We start from the raw sequence: 23,827 nt of genomic DNA, 5'->3' as shown, positions 1-23,827 counted from the left end.
TGTGGTTGGTTCCATTCCTGTCTAAATAGCTGTTTCTAGAAGGTGGTGCTCGGGAACTATTTGCTGTGCTTCGTAGCAGGGCTATGCTTTGAGATGCTGTTACATGAAACCACTGAGTGAGGGATTTGGAATGTAGTGCCCTCAGTATGTCAATGATACCATCTCTAGTTAATCTTGTCAAATCAGGTGAAACAGTTTGGAGCCTTAGCAGGTTTCAAAGTTAACAAAATTAAGAATTTTACAAGGTGGGACAAGATGTTATACTTTTTACAAGATGGGAAAGATTGAAGTGGTCTTGGGTGAGAAGAATTTCTGTAATTAAGGTGAATGGTTGTTATGAAATAAGAGCTTGTTGAATTTAGAAGGTTCAGATATAAGGTTTTGAAGACATGGATTTTTATGGTACAATGAAAGCAAATCAAGAATTTTAAAATCACTATGTCAGACATGCTTTGTTGAGAATATGGAGTAAATACAAAAATATATTTTATACAAAAATGCCATTATGGAATTATCTGCAAGAAGCTTTTTTTGGTTGTCATATAGGTTCTACAGAAACTTGGATATCATATAGAAATTTAATAATTTTTACACAAACTGAATATAGAATGAAGACAAGAGAGGAGCTTTTAGGGGAGTGATTTAGTTGTCAATGGTTTCCGTATATACAGCTTTTGGAGAGATTTAGAGTGGATAAGAAAATGTATGGTTTTGAAGATTGTATATCTCTATTGGAGAGTCAATTATGTCTGGTAGAAGAACAAGTCATTACTAAAATGTATGTTATTGTTAAAATATGAGACCGAAGAGGAACAGGTTAAGGAGTATATGATACAAGGGGCAAGAAATGTTGGTCATGAGATATCCATGGAGCAATGGAAGAACTTGTGGATTAAAAGATTAATGTTTACATTCAAAGTAAATTTCAAAGAGAACTTTTATACGATGATGTATAGATGGTATTTGACTCCAGGGAGATTGGCAAAAATGTATGAAAATATACTGAACAGACATTGGAAGTGTAAAAGAAAAGAAGGAACGTTCTATTGCATGTGATGGACCTGTACAAAAGCGAAAAAATATTGGACTTTGATACACCAGCAAATGCAGTTGATATTGAAGGTAAATTTACAAATGAAACCAGAAGCTTTCTTGTTGGGAATACTGGATGACTTGATTCAGCAAGGCTATGAAACTATATTTTTATATATGACAACCGCTGCAAGAATATTGTATGCCAAATACTGGAAAGTTCTAGAGATACCCATATAGGGAGAGTGGAGGTTAAAGGTATTGGATTTGGCAGAAATGGACAAACTTACAATTCTTCTTAAAGACAAGTCAGTAAAATCTTTTATGGACAATTGGAAACCATTCATGGACTTCCTGCGCATTGAGGGGAAAGTGGGCCAAGTGATTTATGGATTTGATGAGTAGATAGGAGTTACCTTTTATGTTCTTTTTATTTTTCTATTTGTGTAGAAAATGTACTTTATAATAAATGCAGATTGTTAAAGTTTGATATTTTGTATGATTTTGTGGTAGAATAGTAGATTTTGTAGTAGAAATGTCATTTGAGATTTCCACACAACTTAGGCTTTTTAAATTGTTTTTGTGCATGTGTGAGTGTGCTTTGTGTTTGTTTTTAATAAAATTAAAAAAGTATCAAAAAAAATCAGGTGAAACTGTGGAAGAGTTGGCCTGCAGTCAGTAATTGACTGTATTCACAACAAAGTGAAGCTCAGTGATGGGGTGGGACACCTGGAATGGGAAGTAACATGCTGCTCGTTTTGGATGGGATTACATTCTATTTGAAAGAAAAACAATTCATACAGAACAGTACCCCAGCACATGGTCTTCCATATCAAGACTTGGTGTGGTAAAATATTCCTTACCACGTGACTATCTAATACAGATTATCAACATACTTTCATATCATTTAGTTGTCTACATTGGCTTTGTTTCATCCTACCAAGAAATAAGGAATGCCAATCTTGATCAGATGCATGGAAAATTTGTTATCTGTGCCCACCCACACAATATTTACACATATGAAAATATATGGGGTTATATTATATGATCAGGTGATATTTGATCACTCCTTCCAGTAGTTGGTTAATAGAACTGAATGGTCATTGATTACTTTTAGGGGAACTAGTTGTTAGGAGATTGTCTTTTGAGACCTAAGCAGTCTCCTCTTGTATTTTGCAGGTTGTGTTTTGAAGGCTGCTTTGTGAAACATAGCAGTCATGCTGTTTGAAAACACACACCACTCTCTCTCTCTCTCTCTCATGCGCACACACACATACACACACACACACAGATGGAAGTTGAATGAAGGCACTTTAGTGGCAATCTCTGGCAATCTGATGGGTAGGAGATCTGCTGCCTTTTAGGAGTGCCCTTGGTTTGCCTCCACTTATGCTGTGGTTGCATATATGTAAATACAGCCAATATTACAGAAACTCCACAAGTCTCCTGTGCTGTCTTCCATTTAAACTTCCTCCTCTAGATCAACGAACATGAGCTGTCAGTTTTTAGCCGGCTGCCACAACGGTTTCTTCTCACTCATGAATTCATTCCTCAGAGCTCCTTTCTCATAAATGGAGGTTGGTTTGTCTCCCATCCCCTTCTACCCCACTATGGTTCAGATTGAGTTGTACTCCCAGAGCTAGGTTTAAAACATACCATTTAACATTGTCAGCTGATTGAGCTCCTAGGTACTATAAACTTCCCCTTTAGTAGCTTATAAACTTTTAGAGCCATCATTCACAATCAAGCAGCCTTTCATTTTATGCATCCCAGAGGCTGCAAGGACTCAAGGAGAGAGCAAGTATATCTGATGGAAAAGAAAGGATTATATATGGGTCCCTGTATTACAACTTTTCCGATTAGGGCTCAACAGAAAGCAGTTGGAGTTTTGGAATAGAAACTAGAAGTCAGAGCCGCGTGTGAACTGCAAGTATTTTTATTCTAACTGGTAGTCTTTTAATCAAGATGTGAAACCCGTTTCCATTTTGGTTCTATTTTTGTTAAGCAGTTGTTTCAACACAGATTCTGTTCCAAACAAAACTCACAAAAATATCCCAAACTCCTGTTAAAATATTACCGATACATAAAATCAGGGAACATAATGACTGGAAAAAGTTTTATTTTCCCCTCCACATCCCCTTTCTGTCCATTGCTCTCTCCATTTGTTTAGACTGAAAGCACCTCAGGACAGGGACATGTCTTTTTACTCTCAAGTGCTATAATCATAATCACGTTAAGGACTTTGAGATATTAAAATAGGTATACCTTCTCATACAAATCAAAGCAACAGATACAAAGTTGAAGTAGGTGGTGTACCTTGTTGCTCTGCTCCCTCAGTTATCAAGGTAAATGAAAGTATGCCGAGGGGGGCCTTACCCTGAAGGCCAACTTAAGGTGAAGGCCAACTTCTGCATTTTCTCATTTACTGGGGTAAAAACTGTGAAGGTGTGGAGCACTGCTTTCTTGGTTGTAGTGTCCACCCTGTGGAACTCATTAGCTTGAAATATATGGCAGCCTTTGACAGTGTACTCAGGCTGTAGTGAGGTCAAAACATTTATTATTTAGGATGGCCACTTAAAATGAAAGCAGTCTGAATAGTTGATTTTAAGTGAATTTTTTTTTTTTTGGGTTGCTGCTGCTTTTAGCATGGCCTTGGTTTGTTTTTAGGAGTACTGTTTTATCTCATATCTGTTTCATTAGTTATATTTCACTTGGGTAACGTTTTTAAATAGAGAAACAAAGACATTTTTTCAATAAAGCAAAAAACTCAAAAGTGGCCAAGATCCACAACGAAACAATACGCAAGCAGTCACTGGAAACAAAATTTAAAAAAAAAAAATCAAATTTTAAAAGCTAGGAAGTTCACCACCCTGAACGCCAAAGATTCTCAAGACCTTCTGAGGGCAAGTGAAGCTGAACATTGAAAAGACGTAACAGAAAGCATGTTCCAGGGCCTGGACAAGCAATGCAGAGCCTGCGTAAGCGTCCTACACAGAGCAAGCATGGTCAGTATGAGACACTGAGGTGGGCACTGAGGCCAGAGACAGGTAGAGCAGCATTGGAATGAGTTGCTGCAGCCTCTGAACTGACAACAATTAAGAAAAAAGCCATCACTTAGCCTCAGCTTTGTCAGAAGTTAAGAGAAGGGGAGGACTTCTCAAGAGGAGGTGGAAAAATAGAAGAAGGGACACAAACAGGACCCACCAGGCAGTTCCCATGGTCAACCTCAACTGGGGACCTTCTGATTCACAGTTCAGTCATAGCCACCAGGCCACACCAGTTTGCATTATTATTATTACTGCACAGATTTTTTGAACTGAAGTTGCCCCCCTAAAAAGAGCATGAAGTAGAAGGCCCCTCCACACACACACCAAGCCTGGCACCCCTTGGTCTTTTTAAAGGATTAAAAATAAAAAAAATTGAGCTGTGTAAGTAATATATTTTACACCGCAGAGAGACAGAATGGATCTCTTCCTATTTAGAAAAAAGATATTTGTGTTTTATATGAACCTTTGAGTAAGTGGGCAAGATCTCTTTTTTTAACCCCTAGAAAAATCACATTTGCTAATGGTACAAAATAAAAAATCAAAACGTGAATGAAGGAGCTTTTCTTGTGAGGGAACGTTCACAAGATAAATCCAAATTTAAAAGGAAGGAAGCCACAGGTGACAACATTTTGTAAGTGACCCAGCTTTAAGATTAGAGTATCGCATTTGAGTAACTGATTTATGCAAGGTAGCAGTCTCCAGGAAAGACCTCATATCAGAGTTGGCAATTCTACAGAGGAAACATAGCATAACTTCAACAGATGAGGGCGATTATCTGAAGGTATTTCTGAGATATACAGGACCTAGGTAACGAAGGGCTTCAAAAGTCAGTTAGAGGCCAAAGTCCACCATTGTGACCATCATAGGTGGTCTAAACTCTAAAAGACAGAAAGAGGAGGAGGGCTTGGAGTTATCTCTCCCACCATCTTCAGCTGTGGCAACCAGAGATATGTAGGACTACCATGCAAATGCAGCAACATAAAGGGTGAGAGCAGAACACAAGGTAACAAGTTTTTAAACATTACATCCACCACAGTGAGCAATCACCTAAGGGAAAGACTTTGCAGTGGTCTCTACATGGGGGCTACAATGTTTATAACTTACTTGGACAACCTCTCTTTTTCAGAACAATTAAAAGACCATTGGTTAAAAGATCAATTTTAATGATGTCTACATTTCCATTGGCCCAGTGAATGAACCACAAAACATCCTGAATAATGACTTTTGAAAGTTTCTCAGCCAACATATATAATGATGTTCCTCAGTTCCAAGTTTAAATCTCGGTGCATGCTATCTCTGGATTTTGATGATTACAATAGTATCACCAAATACCACCATCCACCCTCTGGTCAGGCAAGCGTGGGTGGAAAACTACATTTTGAGGCTTAGACTATACTATTTATTCCAGTGGTTCTACAATGAAGCACATGGTTGACTGCATAGATGCCAGTATTTAAACATTCTGCAAAGATCCGTATTTGTGGGTTCAGACCTGGGCTCCGCTAGCTCAGAATTCTGTTTCTGACCTTGGCCAATTGAGATGCTTAAAGAAGCTGGCAAGCAAGACATAAAAACAATGGTCTTTCCCTGCTTATCTCCAGCAGCTGGAATTTAGAAGCATACCATGCACTGCCCATGAATGTGGAGGTTCCATACAGCCAACATAGCTAATACAAATTTACAGGTATATTCATAGAGGACAGGTCTATGTAAAAAGCCACCTACACTACAGAATATCAGCGTCATTTAGGTATTGAGAGCACACAGGTGAAACGAATATGCACCAAAGTCCTCTTCAGACATTTACTTTTCAAGAAAAACAAATGCAGGGGGACCCTCAAGGTTGCACAGTTTAGCTCTGCTTCCACCAACACTGCATGTGAGCTGGTCCTTCCTCCCACCTGCTCCACATTCCACGTTTGTCTGCAAATGCAAACACTGAATGCAGGAAGGCTTTCTACTTACAACTGGAACCCTGGAGTGTACCTACATGGTAGTCATAGGGAGAAACTCTCCTCCATTCAGGATTTGGTTCTGTCAACAAACGTGGAATGTTCAAAGGGACTGGCTTGCACTCATCTTCAGCAGGGTGCAAGCCAGGACCCTTTATGCATTGCTCTCCACAAAGAGTGAACGTCCGAAGTGGGCTCAAGCGTCACTAAGTTTCCAATTCTCAGACACTGTCACCATCATTGTACAATGGAAAAAGGACTGGTAGCCAGAATCCACTTCACACAAAGGAAAACATCAACAGCATAGCTAAGAAGAAGAAAACCATCCAGGCCAGTTTCCTTCCTTCTTAGATACTAATCCAAACCCAAAATGTACATATTTGCACTGCAACTTTTAGGAAAAAAGTTTATTTCCATAGCAAGTAGCATAGGGGATAGGTTTTGTCATGTGTCTCATTAAAATGTCAAGGGAGGTATAAAGAGCCTTAAGAAATCAGTTTCTCCAGCTTGTACTGAAAATATCACTGTCACCTGTCATCTGTTTGCACTCATCAAAATTCCCAAGAAGTCTTATTTTATCATATTCACACCATCCTTCATAGATACATTTAAAAAATGATTAACACCACTTAAGGCTCTGGGTGACTATCTTATCCACTTTGCCAGCCAAATGCAATTCTAGACTAACAAGATGGTACGGGATGCAAATAAAGCTAAAATATTCTGGTTAAAATTCTGCTCTGCTGTCAATCTGGGTTCCCATCCCAAAATCACTCAGAGTCTCAGTAGAGGGACTTGGGACACAGCGCCGTATCTTAGTATTGCTTTCTTAGTAGGATGACCAACTACTGTGAACTGGAAGTCCCCACCTATCAAATGTTTATGCCTAATAAAGGTTTTGTTGACTGTTAACTGGAAGTCCTTCTGCAATGCATGTCCTCACTAAACAGTTTCAGGCAAGCCACTGACTCAATTTCAGCCCCCCCCCCCACCTGCAGTATGGTAATAATATGTTTCAACTGTCACTATTTAACACAAGAGTACCAATTTTCTAGTAGCTACCCATGATAAGCCACTGCCCCCTTTTTGCCCTTTGGGGAGGCCATGGTAAAATTTTGGTAGGGTCAATTGCTAGCGTTACCATTCTTTCTTGTCTCCCCAAGCAAAATCTCGAAGATGTATCTTGTCTCTAGTGTGCAAAGCTGTGCCCACCAACATTCAGGCATCATGCACTTCAGCCTAGCATCCTACATAGAGAAGTTGCTGAAATACATTTTGAATAGCTGATAACTAGCATGTTTTTGGTGATAACGAAATAAAAAAAACATAACAATGCTTTCTGCACTTCTCGTTTTTGAAAAACAAAAACAAAAATTGGGACATTTATGAAAAAATAAAAATAGATAATGGGCTGGACTGGGGAATGCGTAGGTAATGCCTGGCTGCATCTGCAGATACTATACCATCTTTATCACCTACTTAGGACACTTTTAAGGTGATTATAATTTATAAAAATGCATCCTTGGAATAAAAACACATAACACCACTTTCTGCACTTCTTATGTCAAAAAAACAAAATCTGCAAAAAAAAAACAAAAAACCCCAAAAATCACACCTCTACTGATAACATATTGTAGGTCAACTATGTTTTTCCTAACGTAATTTTAATCAAAAGAATCATCACCTTCTTGACTTTCACATTAGTGAATATCAGGGCTGTTGAAGAGTCAATGAACACAGCAGACAGTGAAGAAGCTTCAGCAATGTGTAACACTGGGGGCCAGAGGGGCTTATGACGTGACCCTTAGTATAAATTTTTTTTATGAACAGGCATTTTATGAACATGTCCCAATTTTCTTCTGTAAAATGTTTGAGTGTATGTAATACTGACCAACCCTACAGGGTATTGTAAGAATTACTGGAATAAAGTAATGTGCTTACTGCTTTGAATTCTGTAAATTACAGGGGACTCTCACTTTAGAATGGGTTCACTTTACAATCAAACCAATTTTCAATGGATGTTCCTTAGTAAAAGAAGCTTCACTATACAACAGGTCAGTATTTCTCAAACTGTGGGTTGGGACCCACTAAGTGGGTCACAAGCCAATTTCAGGTGGGTCCCCAATCATTTAAATATTTTATTCTTAATAAGTATATTAGACTTGATGCTACCATGGCATATGACTGCAATGGGGAAATGTTACAGATCAGTTCTTTTAACAGGCTACTCTAGATGCTTTTAACAATGATAGTCAATGGGACTTACTCCTGGGAAAGTGTGGGTAAGACTGCAGTCTAGGATTGTTAAAAATTTTCCTGCTTGATGATGTCACTTCTGGCCATGACATCACTTCCGGTGGATCCTGACAGATTCTCATTCTAAAAAGTGGATCCTAAAAGTGCTAAAAATAGCACCTAAAGGTGCTAAAAGTACAAGAACCACTGTAGTAGGTTATTCACTTTACAATGAACACAGGACTGCTGATAACAGGACCTCATGGGTGATGGATAAGCCAATCAGTGATGTGAATGCAAGTGTTTGGTCAATAACAGCGTTTTTAACATTGTGGCTGTGGCATATGGAGGAACGGATACAGCCTTGTAATTTCTGTTTTATAATTACAACATTGTGTAAACTGATAACCATGGCCCATAAAGAGCACATTAGGTACCCTTTAAATCCCTTTTTAGAGAGGCAAACAGCTTAGTTTTGGGGCAGACACTTTAACTTCTGAGGTTTTGTAACTACCAAAAAATGTGCTATATTACTATTGTAGGACAAGGGTCCCCTGTAGTATATAAATGCTGATTATAATGAATAAGGCCATCACTTGAAATGTAAAGAAATTCATGGCATTTTAAAAACCTTTAAAAACAAAGGACTTGAGACAGGAATTGTTATGAGCCAAGATGTGAGCTATTGGGGTGTTTTGTATTAGCACTAAATACATAGTGCAATTTTTCTTAATGCAGGAGCGACTTTTGTTTCATTTTTATAACAATGATCAGAGAGGCATTTTCTGGTTCTTTTTTTGATACTTCATTATGTCATGCATATATAAAATAAAAGAAATATAAAAAAATCTTAACACTACTTGTGTGAGCTTTAATTTATCAAGGAATTAAATCTGCATAATTTTACACATAGAAATAATCGTACAGAAGGAAAGAAAAGCATTCCTGTTTTGTTTTTGGATAATGCACTTGCATCTCATAGCAAAGTGTCTCTCTCCTGTGAGATGGAAGTAAGGCCTCTTCTAAAATGGCACCTGCCACCCATGGGTACATATTTGCATTAAAAATATGTAAACATGTATACGAACAATGAATGGTGACCTTGATGAATTTTTGGAATTGATTAATCCAGCCAGTTGAATAAACTTGCAGCCCTAATAATGGTTACTCTCTTTTGGGTTCTGCTATTTCCACATAAAATTGTAGCCTAGGAGTCAGGTTGGCAACATGTTGGCAACAACATGTTGTTGTTGGCAACCTTCAGTCTCGAAAGACTATGGTATTGTGCTCTGAATGGTGGTTCTGGGGCAGCATCTAGTGTGGGAGCAAGTGTAGTCTGTCCCTTTGCCTCAGTCTGTTGGCCAAGTGTCTCATCAAACTGGGAGAGGCTGTGCTGCACAGCCTGCCTCCAAGTGGGACGCTCAGAAGCCAAGGTTTCCCATCTGTTGAGGTCCACTCCTAAGGCCTTCAGATCCCTCTTGCAGATATCCTTGTAACGCAGCTGTGGTGTAATTTTATGAGTTGTTCTTAAAGAGGACAGGTAAAATCCTGATGATCTCTTGATTATTTTGTGGCCTCTACACCTGATACTTTTCCTTGGGGCTTGCTCAATATGTTGAAATTTGGCTTGTGGGTCAGGAGCCACTAATATTCACTTCAATATTGTATTTTTAATATATTAGACTTGATGCTTCCATGGTATGTGACTGCATTGGGGAATATGTTATAGATTTGTACTTTTATCAGACTACTCTGCAAATGCTTTTAACAATGATAGTAAATGGGATTTTTGGGTAAGTGTGGGTAGGATTGCAGCCTAGGATTGTTAAAAATTTTCGTGCTTGATGATACACTTCCAGTCATGACATCAATTCTGGTGGGTCCTGACAGATTCTCATTCTGAAAAGTGAGTCCTGGTGCTAAACGTTTGAGAACTACTGAGATAGAATGTTCAGACCCCATATCACTTGTCCCTGTTCACAGGGTGTCTCTGCACTGGATGTTTAATGCTAAAGATAATAAATAACAGCCCAACCCTCAAGCTCTACAAGTGACAGGAGAGAAGCTCATGATGCTGCCATATTAGGCAGGCAAATTGTGTCCTCCACATTCACTGCTGTATCCAGTACAGTGGTGACACTAGGGTTTACATCATCCACTATGGGAGACCAAAGCGTCACACCCGTGATGGACCTCTTCCCATGCAGTGGGTGGGCAACGCCCCAGGCAGTGGGCATGGTGATGCACCCCCACCCCACCCCCACTGGTTTTTGGGCTACACGTTTGACAGACTAGAGATTTTAACATGGTTTGTTTCATTGCGTTCCACATGAAATTATGCACCAAGTGATGTATAACATGATCGCATCATTTGAAAAGATCAAGATTTAAAAAATTTTGGTTGGTAGTGGTTTCACCCCCCTGTGTGTGTGTTACCTGGTGTAGCCCACACACCCCTAGCGATGCCACTGATCCAGTACAAATAGATGGGCAACCAGCACTGATTGAACACATGACCATGGCCTTCTCCCAGGGCTACAAATATCTATTAGGTAACCTACTAGCACATTTTGCTGCCAGAGCAAGCATTTTGGCGGCAAAACACACTTTCTGGCAGTTGCAAAACAGCTGCCGCCACAGGTAAGAGCAAGTAGGGAGTGAACAGAATGGGACAGGGGTAGGCAGAACAGGGAGGCAACGGGGGCAGATCAAGCCTGCAAAGGCAGAGGCTTTGGTGGCAGCAGTGTACACCAAACCCTAATCCCTTTCCTGGACATGATCTGCCTTTATGGATTCAAATGGACTTGCACCAGCTATATCAGGGCAGCAGTATTACTCCAGAGTAAGGGAACAACTGTTCCCCTACCCCAGGAGTCCAAAACTCCCAAGTGGGATGCAGCAATGGTCACATCAGCACCACTGCAGCAGTGCACAGGGAGTTAATGAGGATCAAGCTGTTCATCTCATGAATCCATCTCTCTTTATTACATTTTTCAGGCATAATAAAGATATATGGGAGTGACTATGGGAAGAGACATCACCAAATTTCACATAAACCAAAATTTGAGGCAAAATTGGGGATCCCTCTTTAGCCTCATCTGAGGAAGGTAAAATAATTTCAGTAAGATATTGAAATTCCTCTGGAGGGTTCCCATACTTTCAAGTTTCAAATTCAGAACAAGGCTAAATTTGGAGGTTCCTGCTCAAGCAAAACAGCCTGGGATTTTAAGAAGAGCTAAAAGAGTTTTAACAAGACTGATGAAACTGCCCTCTCAAAATGTGGGATGCAACTGAGCAACTTTTTGAGCGCAGTTCAGTTCATAATCTAGTACCAAGAGTGGGCAGAAGCAAGAACCCCTTTATCTTATCTTGTTTCAAACCAAATAATGAAATAAAGATTTGTAAACATTGTGTAATTAAACTAAAATACCTCCAGGATTGATGTGTTTTGGATGAAAGGACAGCTGGAAAAGAATTGCACAAGACATTCCTTAATCGTGATATAGAAGATACAGAGTTGCCTCTTATAGTAAAAACATGGTGTTTAAAAAAAACAAAAACCTGAGGAAATCAATACTGAATCACCTGAAAGGAACTATGTGTACAGCTATATTACTGCTATTGCTCCTTTTTGGCTCCTTCAGTTTCAACTGGGGCTCTTTGGAGGTTGAATTCCATAATAATTTATCACACGTTTATAACACAGCAAAGTCAAACCATACTGGCTTTCACAACATGTCAAAGGAGTCTACAATTATTTCAACATTGTCTCCAAATACCAACTCTCTCTGAAGTTTCCATGAGTAGGCAGAGAACAGAAGTGGTGAGCTGTCATATCTGGGTGTGTCAAAGCAATATCATGATCTGATGGTTACACATAGAAAAAGTGAACTTGGATCAACTGATCACAGAAAACATGACTTGGTAAATTGGTTCCAGAGATTTCATAAGAAGGAGCGGGGATTATGTGATGCAAGTTGCTTTAATTATCTGAAGTAAAGTAAACCTAGTCGTAATCCAAAGTTTACTAAAAAAAAAATAGGAAATACCATCTGTTGCTTTGATGGAAATCAAGGGGCAAACTGTTAAAAGACTATTCCCAATTCTAGGGAAGCACAGAATGCAGTCATCTTCTTGAGAATTTAGGAAAAAATGCTTCTCATTTCGTGCAGAAGATATGATTCAAATTCAGGATTCCTAAAACTGCAAGGTAATTTAATCAGATTTTGAGCAGTTGTAGGCAAAGCTGAAGTGCCCGGCATAGCATCTTCATCCCCACTCCGTGATAAGCAAAAGCAGCATCAATTATGTATAAAATCAACAATGTGGAGAACCGTAGGTTAAATAAGGCTGCAATCCTATGCACGCTTACGCAAGAGTAAGCCTGATGGAATAAAATTGGACATATTTCCAAGTAAACCTGCATGGGACTGCACTGTAAGAGAAATCCCACAAATCTGATTTATCCGTATGATTTGTACAGCTTGTACACTTTTCTTGGTGTACAGTATGAATGGCCTGGATGCAGAATTTTAATTTGTTTTATTTTAGTGAAAAGCACATACAACCCTGTATTAGCTCAATCCCTGTAGCAAGGAGAATCATGTTCCCCAATCACCCTTGGTTGCTGATGAAAATCAAATCTAATTGCTTCTGTTCAGCATATTTTTTGAGTAGTTTGCAGAACAATTGCCTGGCTTAGCTTTTTGTTTTTTTATAATCAGCCCAAGTGCTTCTTTACGGCAACATTAAATTGCTTTATATTTAAAGAAACTTACAAAAATGAACCATGTCTTTTTTATTTGCCCTCTCAAGTGCCTATGGGGGATATCACAGAAAAATTTTATGACTTGACACATTTTCAATGCAGTAAAATGGTACCACTTTCTTCAACATGTACAATTTGCAACTCACACACATGCTCCTAAGCGTATACCAACTGGCAGAATATGTTACTGTTTCTTCTTGGCACCTGGGGGAGATTTTTGACCTTAACATTTAGCAAGGAGGACAGCAGGAAAAATGATACATTAATTTAGGGAAGAAGAAAAGTCAAAAGGAGTGTGGAATAACCAGGTATCTGTGGGGAGTTTGACATAAATTCTCAAATATTTTAAGAGCCTGGCATAAAGTCGATTTGAAAGCAACTCTTCCCTGATCCTTCTTGGCCCAGCAAGAATATTCCTTCCTCTTTCTGTTCATTGGGAACAAGCTCCATGCATGCCAGGACTTCTAGCCCAAAGAACTAGGAGGACAGAGAAGGGAAGAAAAGCAGCAGAACATCTTGTAGCTCCTTAAACACTAAGGATGCCCTGTGCTGAATTCAGGACAAGGTAAATGCAGGCTGGGGTGCATCTTAGAATAAGGGGATTTTATTCCCCTTACTCCATGTTCTGCACCAGCCCACACTATGTGGCTACTCGGATCTGCGCCCATGATTTTGCAGGTGCAGATCCAAGCAGCCCATGTTACACTGCTTGGCAGGGTGTTAGGATCTGGCCTGTGCTGCCATGGCCAGTCCCACCCCCATGGGCCCGATCCACCTCCCCACCCAAAAACCCCCTTCCTGCCTCTATTTTGCCACCTCTCCAGCCCCCATGCCAGCCTGCCTGCGCCAGCACAAACCTATCTTGCCCGGGCGCAGATTCGGTGCTACTCGCCTAGCCTGTTCCCAAGTAGCCATGAATGTGCTTTATGGAATGTTTGTGATACTTGGGAATTGGTGCAAGGGACTCGCACCAGCTCGTGGGGGGGGGCAGGGGTTGGATTGTTCCGTAAGTCACATACTACATAACAAGCTTCTGTGGGCTTTAATCCATTTCTGCTCAATGCTGCATATGCACAACAGGGATCAAATGTGTACACCTGTGGGCTGGGCAGAAATGGGTAAATCCACTTTGTCTAATTCATGAAATCACCTCTGCTCCCTTCACACAAACACAGGACCAAGCAGGCCAATAGCAAGAAATTCTGGGGTAAGAGGATCTTAGCAGGCAGAAGAACCAGAGTAAAAAGTACAGATTGCCTAGACTGTCTGACATTATTTAATAAACATTAATTTTATAACTCCTAAAACTAAAGTAATACTGCTGGTAAATTGTCCTAGAGCCCTGGCATTCACTGGCCAGAAGGCAGGAGCATGTTTACTTTTTGGTGAGTAATTGGATATACTCTTGCCAGGCCCTTAGAACCCCTGTCAGCATAGGGTTTTTCAAACTGGGGTGTCATGATGCCCCAGCCTGTGGGCCCCGTCTCTGCCCCTTTAGGGGCGAGGGCAGCCAGGAGGCAGGGAGGAGGCAGCGGCACGATCCCCAGGCTTGCACTGCTCAAGGGACTGCAGGGGTTTGGCTGCACTTAGCAGAAGTGAAATTGGAGCGATAAAGCTCCACTTCTGCTAAACTGGAAGTGGAGCATGATTGCTCCACTTTCACTTTTGAAGCATCGGGGAGCCCAGCAGACACTCATGCAGGGCTCCCCACACCCCTGCAGGTGGGAGGTGCAGGTGTTCCCACACCCTGCAGGAAGCTCTGGTAAGTGCACCCAAGCCCTTGCAGCCCCCCGAGCGGCATGATCCTGGAGATCATGCTGCTGCCGCCCCCTGCCCCCCGCTTCCTGGCCCCGCAAGGACTTACAGCAGTTTTCAAACTCTCTGAGAGTTTGAAAACTGCTGCCTTAGCACTTTGCTTATCTCCACTAGTACAAGGGCCAGGAATGACTTTTTAAAGCTAAAGTTGAAACTTCAGAAGTATCCTATTTTCTGGATAGGACTCATCCATCACATTATGGAGTTTTATGTCCAAAAAGCAGTTGGCAGAACCAGTAGGTAGGACAGTTACCCAGGGCCATAGGCAGTCTCTCTTGCTAGGTGTGGTGGGGCTTCAGATACATGGATGGGAAATCCATGACTTCCAAGGTCAACCTGCCCACTGAGTAAACTGAAGCAGTTGCTTTGTGCAAAGACTATGGGAATGGCCAGCTGTCTGCCTACTACTGTTGCTTTGGGGTTAGGGAGCCTGGCCACTCTCATGAGAGCACTTCCCACCAATGCGCCAAGGGACTTCTCATTCATTTTCCTGCTACATACTAGGTTTGAAAAGGAAAAAGGGAGAGCAAACTAGGAGGTGAAGGAGAGGGACTGGGGGTGCCTCTCTAGAACATCTCCCCACTGCACTTTGGCAGGAAAAACCAGCTGTCATAAATTTTGTTTTAACTACAATTGTTCCTATTCTTAAAACAAACTCATTCTTTAAACTGAGGCTGTCATGCCACAAAGGTCCATTTTATCCAAAAGTTTTCAATGTAGCAAAGCAGTGGTCCAGGTGAAGCAGTTCACCCACTGGTCTCACCCCAGCCACACTCCTGTGGCCACCTGAATGCTTTCCTCATGGGGAACCACATTCATGAGGTCCTACGCACATGGAAATGCAGTACAGAAAGAGACCAAGAAGCCACATCATACAAATCTCTGCTGTGATACTCCTTCCTCCCAGAAGTGTCCTATTACAAAATACAACTCTTCTAATAATGTGATGGTGATCAGTATGCAGTTCTAGGTCAGAAAAATCAGCTCAGAAGGGCAATTTAAGAGGCAAACTTGATAATTCTTGGGATTGCTTCACATGTACATTTATTTTATGACACACAGAAACAGAAGTTTGCAGATCCCTTGCTCCAAGCACTCCTTGACATTTGTAAAAGCATCACATTCTCCAATATTTCACATATGAAAAATAGATATGCTCAGGAATTCCTAACATTTTACTTTGAAAGCCAGAAATCCACTCTGGCGCCACACCAGAAATGTTTAAATATAAATATCAGAGGGGTAATACTAGAATTTCAAAATGCACAACTTTCACCCATGCGTTTTATGACAAAAATGCATGCCCGAGAATGACTAGGCTCTTTTAAATCTGCAAACCAGGTGCATCTACACTCAAGGTGCTAGAAAACAACTATACAATACACTTGCAATAAACTTACAATGCAATTCACTTGCAAAGAGAGATCACTTGCAATACACTTGCAATACACTTACAATGCAATTCACTTGCAAAGAGAGATCAAAGCTGAGAGGTAGTGAGGTGCTACTAACCACAGCTTAAGACAGTTCTAGTTAAAAATAATATGATGCTGTCTAATGGCAGTGAAATGGGCAAGCACAAGCTCACAATACATTATCAGCAAGTAGCAGCTAGATCAGCATTTCTCAGATTGTGGGTCGGGACCCACTAGGTGTGTTGTGAGCCTGTTACAGGTGGGTAACCCTATTCATTTCAAAGCATATTTTTAATCTATTAGAACTGATGCTCCCATAATATGTGACTGCATATGGAGAAATGTTACAGATCCGTACTTTTAACAGACTACTACGTATATGCTTTTAACAATATTAGTCAATGGGGCTTACTCCCGAGTATATGTGGATAGGATTGTAGCCTTTGGGATGTTTGGGGAATAATTCCAAGCAACTGCTTGGAAGGGTTCGGAGAGTCATTCTTTATTTTAAATACATTTTTAAACATATACTTATTGCATACTTTTACTTACTTAATTTGTTTTGATTTTGTCAAATGAGGCTGTTGAAAAATTTTCCTGCTTGGTGATTCCACTTCCATGACATTAATTCCAGGTTAATGACATCACTGCCAGTCGGAGCCAACAGATTTCAATTCTAAAAAGTCGGTCCTGTTGGTGGTGTAGCTGGAGGGGGTGGAGCACTCAGCCTGCCAGGGAGGTGGGTTAGCGGCCCTCCCTTCGGAGCCATTCCCGGCAGGGGGGGGGGAACGAAGCTGCATGGTTCCATTTTGTCCCCCCCCCAGGAATGGCTCTGAAGGGAGGGGCCACTCACCCACCTCCCTGCCAAGCTGAGTGCTCCGCCCGCCCGTCCAGCTACGCCACTGGTCCCTGTGCTAATAAGTTTGAGTAACACAGCTAGATGAAGTTATCTACCACCCGGGTACAACCAATACCCAGATGGTAGCTCCCTTTTCTTCTACTCCAGAGCAGCCATTAAGACTCTTTTTTCAGTCTAGCTTCTCAACATTCACATCTCTTGTTGCATCAACGCAACTGACATGTACTGAGCCAGAGACTCATAAGTAGGAGAAACAGAATTTAATCCAAAATATTTAAGACTCAGTGGGTAAAATTAAAATACCTCTTCATGCTGAACACACCTTCATGATGGCTTTGATTGCTACAATAAATGCTGAGGAAATGTCTTTTCTGGGTTTTGCCCATCCCTAGAGCACATCTTTTTAAACAATTCTTTGGCAAAAAGATATCCTTGTTATAAAAATCACTCAGGTCTCCTAGCAAGATATGAAGATCCCTACCTCATTTTCTGAGTACAACGGAAGGAAGTCCTGTGAAAAATGCCACACTCTAATTATTCTACCTATCAAAATAGGAATGATTCATTACATTTTGATGAATCCAGCTGCAACTTAGTGACCTCTCTTAATCATGAAAAAGAGATCAATAAACTCCTGGCAGCTATACTTTGTTATGTGCTTCTAATGGAAGTCAATAGCCAATCAGAAGAGGGTAAAAATCCCCACTGAGAAGCACTCCCCAAATTCACTATGCATAGAGATTACTTTACCTCTTGAGCCGACATAAGCTGCTTGAACAAGAAAGGCTCCCACAACACAACCAGCTCCATTGAAGACAGTCAAGACTTGCATGGCAGTCCCACGAATTCCACTTGGCACAAACCTGAATGTAATTAAGGAACCTTTGCAAAACAAAACAAAACAAAACAATTATTAAGATGTGTTCCTGGTGCTGCATTTTCACGCTGTCCCACTGGTGCGTGGCAAAGGTAGGGAAATTGTACAATGTGGGCAGTGAGAGGGGAGAATGCAGCACAAGGATATTTTTTTTGGGGGGGGGGGAGTGCTCCTTGCTACTGTAACTTGTGGTCTGGTCCCCAATTAGGAGAATGCAGTTCAAGTTAAGTCCTTGCCCTTCAGTAACTTGAGCTGGCCCTCAGTGAGAAAGACTCATAGACAGGCCTTCATTCTTAAATTGCCACCAAATGATCATAAGGAGGGGTATTTGGCTGAGAATCAAGTGTTGACATTTAAATAATTTAACTTTTATTTCAGAGCAGCACGGAAGCCCTGACTTTAGCTTCCTTACTAGATGCACTGGATTGAAAGCCCTAATGGGATGGCAAATGAGACATTTCTCCTGATCTCAGGGAACATTATTGTTCAGTGAGCAGTAGCCACAAAGACAACAAATTAAGCTCTTTCAAAACTAGTGATGAATGAGCCTGCTCTGAAAAGCTGTGGACGAGTGCCAGGAGAGAAGATTCTGATGACAGGTATTCTGACTGTCCCTGTTCAAACAGATGTCATTCTGTGCTGAAGCCGGTTGATTTTAGAATGAGAAAAATGAAACAAACAGTCTTCTTACAGGTGGGAGTCACCAGAGCTTCTGCCACACCGAGCAAGATGTACTGTGGGGCCAGATGGACGCACGGCATGGAGGAGACAAGGAGAACTTTGCCTGAAAGAGTCTGCTCCACCAGAGGGAATTTCTTTCTGTGTACCTCAAAAAACCCAGCAACCATCACAGAGAGGGTGGCAGATGTGTAGCCTACAACTGAGTACAAAAGGCACAAAACAATTATAAAATTGTCTATAAATTATAAATTGTTTTCTGATATGCTGGTGGAAAATGAACACCCTGTTTATACCCTTGCAAAACATTAGAACTTAACTGAACTTTTCCAATGTTTCGTTTTGGGCCTGTAAAAGGTCATTTGTCACCAAATCTCTGTCCCTTTTTCAAGAAGTTTCAGCATTTTCTACCACTTACCACCTTTCAATCATGTTTTGCTGATTATACAAATCCTTGAGGCCGCAATCCTATCTACACCGAACTGGAAGTAAATCTCACTGAAATCAGTGGAACTTCTGAGTAAGCATGCATAGGATTGCATGTAGAACTCTGTTTTACTGCCACAATCAATGTACTAGCTTCCTTCCACAAAGGGAATCAAATGGGTCAACACAGGCAGGACAGATATGGAATTCTAACGGGGCAATGTCATATAGCACACACGATTGACATCTTTATGTCAGTGAGCCTCAGAACAGATTATTCGAATCCCCCAATTCTCGGATGCCTGGTGGTCTTGGCGGTGAGTCCCTGGATCTGAAGCTGCTGCTTTTGAATGCCAGGTCGGTGAATAACAAAACCTGCATCATCCGGGATTTAATCCTGGATGAGAAAGCCGACCTGGTATGTATTACAGAGACCTGGTTGGACATGGCGGGAGGAGTTAGTCCCTCTGAACTTTGTCCTCCAGGTTTCCAGGTGTTGCAGCAGCCAAGATTGCAGGGAGGGGGAGGGGGAGTTGCAATGGTCTATCGTGAGTCCATCTCCCTTACCAGGTGCCATGTTCAGCAGTTTGCTGGGTTTGAGTGCCTGCATATTGTGTTAAGAGGGCCGGACAGGATTGGGATTCTGTTGGTGTACCGCCCGCCCTGCTGCCCAACAGTCTCCCTGCCTGAGCTGACGGGGGTGATCTAGGGGGTGGCATTGGAGGCCCCCCGCCTACTAGTGTTGGGGGACTTCAATGTGCATGCCGAGGCCCCTGCGGCAGGTGCAGCTCAGGATTTCATGGCTGCCATGACAACCATGGGCCTCTCCCAGAAGATCTTGGCCCCAACACATACTGCAGGACACATGCTGGACCTGGTGTTTACAGCTGGGCATGGGGGCAGTGATCTGGATGTAGAGGAGATCAAGATCACTCCATTGTCATGGACAGATCACTTCCTGGTAAGGTTTAGGTTGGTTGCAACTTCCTACCTCCGCAGAGGCGGGGAACCGTTTTCTATGGTCCGCCCCCAGAAGCTAATGGATCCTGAAGGTTTCCTGAGGGCTCTGGGGGATTTCCCCACTGCCAAGACTGGCGTCTCATCTGAGGCCCTGGTTGACCTCTGGAATGGGGAAATGACCAGGGCAATGGATGAGATTGCTCCGGAGCGACCTCTGCCACGTCGCAGACTTGGAGCGGCTCCTTGGTTCACTGAGGAGCTGCGAATGATGAAGCGGCAGGGCAGGCATCTAGAGCGACGGTGGCAGAAAACTCGGGATCAATCCGATCAGACATGGAGTAGAGCTCATTACAGAGCCTATTCCGTGGCGGTGGTAGCAGCGAAGAGATCGTTCTCCTCTGCTACCATTGTGTCTGCTGACAACCATCCGGCAGAGCTGTTCCATGTGGTGCAGGGCCTCCTCCATCAGGACCCCCCAGTAGACCAGGAGGAATACACGGTCAGCCGCTGTGATGTGTTTGTGCAACATTTTGCAGATAAAATCGATCGTATTCGTCACAGCTTGGATGCCACATTGACAATGTCTGACGATGTCCCCTTGGCAACTGCTTGTCCTGTGTTGTGGGATTCTTTTCAGCTTGTACAGCCTGAGGATGTGGACAGACTCCTTTGGAGTGTGAGGCCATCTGCCTGCCTGCTTGACCCTTGCCCAGCTTGGCTGATAAGAGCTGCCCGGGGTGGACTGGCTGAGTGGACAGGGAGGGTGGTCAAATCTTCCTTGATGGAGGGGATGTTACCACTCGCTTTGAAATGGGCAGTGGTTCGCCCCCTCCTGAAGAAGCCCTCCCTGGATTCCACTGTGTTAGATAACTATCTAGTCTCCAACATCCCGTTTCTGGGCAAGGTAATTGAGCGGGTGGTGGCATCCCAACTCCAGAGGGTCTTGGATGAAGTGGATTATCTGGATCCTTTTCAATCTGGCTTCAGGCTGGGCTTTGGGACGGAAACCGCCTAGGTCGCCTTGGTGGATGACCTATGCTGGGGACTGGACAGGGGGAGTGCGTCCCTGTTGGTCCTGCTGGACCTCTCAGCGGCTTTTGATACCATCGACCATGGTATCCTTCTGGGCCGATTGGCTGAGTTGGGAGTTGGAGGCACTGTTTTGCGGTGGTTCCGCTCCTACTTGGAGGGTCGTTCCCAGATGGTGGTGCTGCGGGATGCCTGTTCGACACCCTGGCCCTTGAGGTGCGGGGTGCCACAGGGCTCAATTCTGTCCCCCATGCTATTTAACATCTACATGAAACCGCTGGGAGAGGTCATCTGGCGCTTTGGAGTGGGGTGCCATCAATATGCCGATGACACCCAGCTCTATCTCTCCTTTTCTCCAGACTCCAGGGTAGCGGTTGAGGGCCTGGAATGCTGTCTGGAGGCAGTGAGGATCTGGATGGGAGCTAACAAGCTGAAATTAAATCCGGATTAGACAGAGGCTCTCCTGGTTCGGAAATCCTCGATGCAGGTGCTGGACTATTGGCTTGCGCTGAATGGGGTTGCACTCCCCCTGAAGGAGCAGGTCCGCAGCTTGGGGGTCCACCTGGACTCGCAGCTGCTCCTGGATTCCCAGGTTGTGGTTGTGGCTAGGGGGGGCTTTGCTCAGCTTCGGCTGGTGCGCCAGCTGCGGCCGTACTTGGATCGTGCAGACCTGGCCACGGTGATACATGCCTTGGTGACATTGAGGTTAGATTACTGTAACGCACTCTATGTGGGGCTGCCCTTGAAGACAGTTCGGAAACTGCAACTAGTGCAGAATGCGGCGGCCCGTGTGGTTACTGGAGGTAAGTGGTTCGACTCTGTCAGTCCGCTTCTCCAGCGGCTGCATTGGCTGCCCATTTGTTTCCGGGCCCAATTCAAGGTGCTGGTTTTGACCTTTAAAGCCCTATACTGCTCTGGGCCAGGGTATCTTAGAGATCGCCTACTCCCATACAATCCGGCTCATCCTCTTAGGTCATCAGAGAAGGCCTTTTTACAAGTGCCACCGTCTAGGAAGGTATGTGGGGTGGCGGCAAGAAATAGGGCCTTCTCAGTAGTGGCACCAATGCTATGGAACTCCCTTCCCCTTGACTTAACAATGGCTCCCTCTCTTGAGACCTTTCGGCAAGGCCTGAAGACCCTTCTGTTTAAACAAGCCTTCTGAGTTCTCGGCCTTTTTAACATCTTTTTTAACATCTTTTAATATTTTTTACAGGCCTGATTCTTTTATAATTTGCTGCTGCTCTATGCTCTTTTTACCTATTTTTTATCTGACTGCTGTTTTTATGATGTGTTAATATGTTTTTATTTGTTTTAAATATGTTTTTAAATCTGTTGTAAGCCGCTTTGAGTCCCTTTGGGGAGAAAGGCGGGGTAAAAATAAAGTTCTTCTTCTTCTTCTTCTTCTTCTTCACATAGACTGGAACAAGTGTCATGATGCACTTAACACTGGCATTTCATAGTGACGTCAAGTAACAATAGGAGGAACTCAGTGACAAAATACAGTTAAACAGTTCGAGAAGACTGCTGAGTAAGTGACCCAACAAGGGCGAGGCAGGAAGAGAGCAATTTTCTACAATACTGAAAAGAAATCAGGTAAATGTAAATCTTTCAGCTCAGCCATGTTAAATATGAAGATTTACCATTCACGTTTATACTGGCTTCAAACTAGTTCAACTATTCAGGTCTTTCTCTTGTAGCATAACTGGGGGCTCAATCCTGGGGGCTCAATCCTATCTGTGCAATATGCTGGAGGAGCCCAAGGACATTAGTGTGCCACGCAGTCTGCCATTCCTGTTGCCTCACCATCTCTCAGCCTCAGATCCTCATTGGCAATCGAGAAATAATAATATTGACCAATTTTACAAGAATGTTGTGAGGCTTATGGAGAGAATGTATGTAAAGTGCTTTGATTGCTACTTAAAACAGTACTGTGTAGACTGGCCAGTGCTAGGATGAGAATCCCTTTCTCATTGCAGTCTTAGGTGGTTCCTCATTCTGGAAGCATGTTCTGTTTAGAAATCTTTTCCCATTTGCATGAACTTAACAATTGGAATGTGCATCCAATTTGCCTCAACAGCAGTCTGTGGAGCTGGGCCACAGATGCAAAGGCCAGGAGACTGCACACTAGCAGTTTGGTGATTTCTCCGAGTGTCCCTAAGACCCGGCATTGGGACCAGGGCAAGATGCCCAACTGTCATGAGAACATAAGAACAGCCCCACTGGATCAGGCCATAGACCCATCTAGTCCAGCTTCCTGTATCTCATCGTGCCCCACCAAATGCCCCAGGGAGCACACCAGATAACAAGAGTCCTGCATCCTGGTGCCCTCCCTTGCACCTGGCATTCTGACATAGCCCATTTCTAAAATCAGGAGGTTGCACATTCACATCATGGCTTGTAACCCATAATGGATTTTTCCTCCAGAAACTTGTCCAATCCCCTTTTAAAGGCATCCAGGCCAGATGCCATCACCACATCCTGTGGCAAGGAGTTCCACAGACCAACCACTGCCCTCCTCTCTGCAGTCTTCAGAATGCATTGGGGTAATAGAAGTGCATCAAAAGTGGACTAAAGTTTTGGTGGAAGCATAGCCCTGAATATGCTGAGATTGAGGTACTCACATTTATTTTGTTATAAGTTTGTTTTGTACTGTTTTGTTTTGTTATGGCCTGGGCCTCAGGGAAGCCCGGGTCCCAGGGATTTTGCTCCCCTTGCCCCCTTCTCCTGAGGCCTG

General features: G+C 42.7%; 1 protein-coding gene across 1 annotated transcript in view; it reads right to left on the bottom strand.

Annotated features, from left to right (window-relative positions):
* Window positions 1–23,827, bottom strand: part of SLC15A5 (solute carrier family 15 member 5) — a 50,076-nt gene that overhangs the window by 2,477 nt on the left and 23,772 nt on the right. The window contains exons 6-7 of the mRNA XM_066633792.1: window positions 18,692–18,874; window positions 17,874–18,005 (exon numbers count right to left, since the gene is read on the bottom strand). Of these exons, the coding sequence (XP_066489889.1) occupies window positions 17,874–18,005; window positions 18,692–18,874 (315 nt within the window). The remainder of the gene's footprint in view (window positions 1–17,873; window positions 18,006–18,691; window positions 18,875–23,827) is intronic.

The sequence above is a fragment of the Tiliqua scincoides genome, chromosome 7 (genome assembly GCF_035046505.1).
Source record: "Tiliqua scincoides isolate rTilSci1 chromosome 7, rTilSci1.hap2, whole genome shotgun sequence".
NCBI classification, from domain to species: domain Eukaryota; kingdom Metazoa; phylum Chordata; class Lepidosauria; order Squamata; family Scincidae; genus Tiliqua; species Tiliqua scincoides.
Note: the sequence above shows the minus strand (reverse complement) of the source record. Positions and strands in the feature narration are given on the sequence as shown.